The sequence below is a fragment of the Gavialis gangeticus genome, unplaced genomic scaffold (genome assembly GCF_001723915.1).
Source record: "Gavialis gangeticus isolate Ggan-Ray unplaced genomic scaffold, GavGan_comp1, whole genome shotgun sequence".
In the NCBI taxonomy this organism is placed as follows: domain Eukaryota; kingdom Metazoa; phylum Chordata; order Crocodylia; family Gavialidae; genus Gavialis; species Gavialis gangeticus.
The window spans coordinates 129,588,517-129,592,888 of NW_017729032.1; the positions used below are offsets into that span (position 1 = coordinate 129,588,517).

Consider the following 4,372-nt stretch of genomic DNA (forward strand, 5'->3'; position numbering starts at 1 on the left):
CCCCAGCTGGATGTTACCCCTAGAGAGTGCCTGCAAGTAAGAAATTAAAGATCTGTGATGCATTTCAACCAAGTATTTGAAAACTTGGAGGCATGAAACTATGGTAAAAGAAAACTCTGCTAACCTTTGGAAAAAACAGATCCCTGCAACAATTCTCTGGAGTAAATATGGCACAATGTCAACAGAGGTTTTGCATTCAAAAATTATTTTTACCCCTCTGCAAATTGTGGCTTTCTATGTGGACAAAGGCAGGGAATTAAGGGTGCAGCAGGGTGGTACGGTCCTCTCCAGCACTGCTAGGGGGTTGTTTAAAATATAGTGCTACCAGACCAAATCGTTTTTATTTTGGATTTTAAACCACATTTCCTGACGCAGTTCATTGTCACTTCCTATAACTTCACTGATGTCAAAGGTCACGTGACATCATTTTCTGATGCAATACCTCTTCCTGTGAGATCTTTGAATATGGCTCTGGCCCACTGGGTAATAAAAAGTTTGTGATCTGGTCCCACATTAAAAAGGTTGGACACCCCTGCAATAGGTGATCCAGCAATGAAGCCCCAGCTCAATAAGCTTTTATTCTTTTCCTATCCTACTCTGAATACTGTAGCCCTGTCCCCTCCCCACAGAAAAACGCCTTGTGTGGTGTTATACTGAAGACAACCCGCAACCGCCTGGAGTACAACGCCCCCATGGGAGAGGGGGTTAGCCCCACCCTCTGCAACGTCACAGCGGGAGGTTCTGATTGGCCCAACCCTTCTCTCCTCCCCCACGCCACCGCGCGCCCTGGCGCATGCGCCGCGATGGCCTGAGCCACGTGTGCGGTGCCTTCGGGAGCTGCTTTTGGCTCGTTCGTGGAGGGCTCTGCAGCCCAAAGCGGTTGAATCAAGTCATAGCACTAATATGGGGAGGACTCGGGAAGGAACGGGTAGGCAGTCCCTTTAAAAGTAGCCTTGAAAGGGTAGCGGCTGCGTCACTAAGCCAAGCGCCTTTGACTCCCACAAGTTTCTTCAGCCCGATTGAAGGCCGGAGGGTGGGAGGGGAAGAAAGGGGCTCGCGCATGCGCTCTCCGCCCCCGGCGCGGGCAGAATTGCGTCCCGCCTTTTCATTGGTCCCTTCCGTTCCCCCCCCTCCTTCTAGCCCGCCCTTCCCAGCCGGCTGGTAAGTCGGGGCTCATAGTGCCCTGTGATTGGCCGAGCCGGTGCCTGCGCCCTGCGCCGCTGGGTTCCGGGCAGGGAGTCGCCGCCGGCCGCGAGCTGCACTCGTTTGTTCTTCCCCCCGCTCCGCCTGCATCATGGCGGCTGCCGCCGAAGAGCCGTTCCCTTTCCACGGGCTGCTGCCCAAGAAGGAGACCGGCGCCGCCTCCTTCCTCTGCCGCTACCCGGAGTACGACGGGCGTGGCGTGCTGCTGGCTGTGCTCGACACCGGCGTCGACCCGGGCGCCCCGGGCATGCAGGTGGGCAACGGCGGGGCCGGCTGGGCCTGGCGTGTGTGCGAGGGAAGCGTCTCGCGGCGGGGAAGGGCTGGCTTGGGTATCCGGGAGGAGCTCCCAGCAGGCGCCTTGCAGCTCTCCCCACCTCAACCCCTCGGGGTGGGGAGGCGGGGGGGTTAACCTCTGATTCATTCCCTTCTTGCCAGGGGCAAGCTGCCTCGGTGGCGCCTGCGCCTAGTGCAGACAGGTTGGGGGGGATTACCTGAGTGTTTAAGGCAGGCAGGCAAGCGAGGGTCTTCGGGTAGATGTGATGTCTTTTATTAGACTAAGATGTGACGAAGGGGCTGGGGGAGATGGCTGGATGGATGGGCACAATAGTCCTTCAAGCATCCCTTGCTCCATTTGGTTTTGTTTGTAGTTACCGTGGCCTGAGAGTTCCTGCTCTGAGTGGCTGTGAGCCTGGCCCTGAGCTCTAGGGCTTGGCGCCTTCTGAGCACTTCCCTTTGCAGCCTTCAGTTTCTAACTTGCTTTCTTGCGCACGTGTCTGTGTGTGCATGCCTGTCTGCCTATCTGTTCGTCTGTGATTTGTGCACGCACACATACAGTGTGTGGATGCAGTGCAGCTGGGTTTTTTCAAATAGAGATGGGTGTGGGGATGCAAGGCAAGTGGGTTTTGTGTGTGTGTGTGTGCGTCCGTACTTATGCATCTATGTATGTTTGCTCATACGTCTGTGCATGTGTGCGCACACATGCACACTACATCCAGTCGCCACTCAGCATCTCTAGCTGGATCCGGGCAGCAGGTGTGATGGACACTGAGAAGGAGTTTGGAGAAAGGTGGCGGTTTTACGGGAAGGTTAAAGGAGAGTATAGTTAACTGTGGCAAGAGTGCTCAGATGAGAGGTGGACAAGCTAATGTCAGTAGCATATCAAAAGGTGGGGGCTGCTATAGGAGAAGATGGGACTGTAGCTGAAGGGCAGCAATTATTTGGGTCTGCATGCCACATAGGCTGTTCTGGGGAGCTGCTGTGGGCCAGTCAGCACCCTCTCCCTGCCCTGACCCATGCAGCAGCCCAGAGTCCCTGTGGCTCTAGCCTGCCCTGCACCTGGTCTGGACTGCCTGCACATGCTGAACAGTGGCAGCGGCTGGGCAGAAGCTGCTGCTCGGCATCGGGGGGCAGGGGGAAGTGGTCATCTTTCCCTTTGCCGCTATAGGGCCCTTCTTGCTGCAGTGTCTGAAGCCTGTGTCCAGGTTGCGCAATGACTCCTCTCCCCCACCGTCACAGCTGCTTCCGGGCTGCCTAGCAGGGTAGCAGTGGCAGTGCAGAGGAGCACTGCCTGGGCTGTCTAGAAAGGCAGTCCAGCTGTGGAGCTATTGCAAGCCCAGGGGGTGGTGGGATGCACTATTGGCCAGACAGCACCTGGGCCAGGCAGGACCAAGAGACCTGCTGTGGGCCATATTTTGCCAACCCCTGCTGTAGATAGAGCAGTGCAGAGGTTTGGAGGGGCCTGAAAAAGTTTGAACCTCTTGAAATGGGGCAAAGCAGGCCAGTGGTGAAGGAGTAGATGGTCAGAATGCGTCTGTTTGGAATGAAGTGAAAGGGAATGTTGTCTTGTTACACAGGCTTTTGTTTTACCTAAAGTGCAAGAAAAGCCAAAGCAAGTTCCTCCAAACTACATGCTGATTTATTGGGATGTTATAGATCAGGCAACAAGAGCAGCTACATACAGCAGAGAATACAAACATACTTACTGCTGGGGGTGAGGTCTCAGGGTCCTCAGAATCAATCCTCAGGGTTTGAGGCAAGTTCTACATTCCCACCCCTCTGCCTTTGTATGGGGGAGTTTTATACAGTTCAGGTTCAGATTTCTATGTTCCTGCCCATTCCTCTGAGATAAAGATCTCTTGGCCAATTCAGTAGGGAGCAGGGAAACTGAGTCATGGCCTGTGACCATTGTTCTTTCCTAGGGTTGCCTTATTAGCATTGCACTGTGCAGTTCAACTCTCTTGAAACTCTCCCTTGCAATCTGCCTCTTGCATGCTAATTGTTGTTGTTCAGTCTGAACTGCTTCTGGGTTCAGCATACCTATGCAGAGGAGTGTAGGAACCCCGGAACTTCAAAAAGGGGTGAGAGATGTTCAGGACTCCCTGACAATCTGGGTTTCAGAAAAACCAGAAAGAAAGAGTTTGGTATAGTCAAAACAAAGTTTGTGAGGGTCTGTAGGAGTTAGAAGTTGATTCTCGGGTTACAAATGCTCACAGTGTGGAGATTTGGTTCTTTTAATGGCAGAGCAAAGAAGTAGGGAGTTTTGGAGGAAAGATTTGTTATGCCTTTTTATGAAGGCGATGGTGAATTCAGGGAGGAACTGTCCTGGAGCTATTGACAAGTTAGTCAGGAATGGAAATGTCTAAATGTGATAGATGAAATTGTGAGCAGATCTAATTAGAGAAAGAAAGGGTATAATAAGAAAAAAGGACTGGACAAAGGTTGCAATGCTTTGGGAACTTCATGGAGTATATGTGAGAAGAACAGACCAAAAAAAAAACTGAAAGAATGACCACCCAGAGAAAACGGAGGGGGGAGAAGGGTGGGATATTAAGAAGGATGGTGTAACAGTGTTAAAAACAGACTAGGGATTAGGATGGGTGGAGACTGTGATTTGACAGGAACCTACATTAAAGCAGGGGTGTGAAGGTCATCCAAACCTACAAGCTGCTTGAGTTGTTCTGGGCTGGTCCTTGGGCCAGGTCTGGATCTAGCACGTGCCCCGGACCAGCAGTCTACAGACTCTGTGCAGTGCATGGGGTCGATCTGATGACACATGATTCTAATTGAGGATCCACAGGCAATACCAGAGGCTGCGTCATAGGGTTCCATAAGCTGTACCTTTGATATCCCTCCTTTAAAGAAGTGATTCTCAACCAGGGTGCCACAAGAT

At 52.5% G+C, this 4,372-nt stretch overlaps 1 protein-coding gene and 1 long non-coding RNA gene across 5 annotated transcripts in view; one reads left to right on the top strand and one right to left on the bottom strand.

Annotated features, from left to right (window-relative positions):
- The first annotated feature begins 1,149 nt into the window (after positions 1–1,149).
- TPP2 (tripeptidyl peptidase 2) overlaps positions 1,150–4,372 on the top strand; it is a 97,702-nt gene continuing 94,479 nt past the window's right edge. Inside the window, exon 1 of one of the 4 annotated variants that reach the window (XM_019524791.1) lies at positions 1,150–1,456. In XM_019524791.1, the coding sequence (XP_019380336.1) occupies positions 1,295–1,456 (162 nt within the window). In that variant the 5' untranslated portion in view covers positions 1,150–1,294. The remainder of the gene's footprint in view (positions 1,457–4,372) is intronic. The other 3 variants (XM_019524790.1, XM_019524788.1, XM_019524789.1) reach the window with 3 other exon arrangements.
- Positions 2,985–4,372, bottom strand: part of LOC109302876 — a 3,260-nt gene continuing 1,872 nt past the window's right edge. The window contains exon 3 of the long non-coding RNA XR_002098952.1: positions 2,985–3,422. This is a non-coding gene — a long non-coding RNA (uncharacterized LOC109302876). The remainder of the gene's footprint in view (positions 3,423–4,372) is intronic.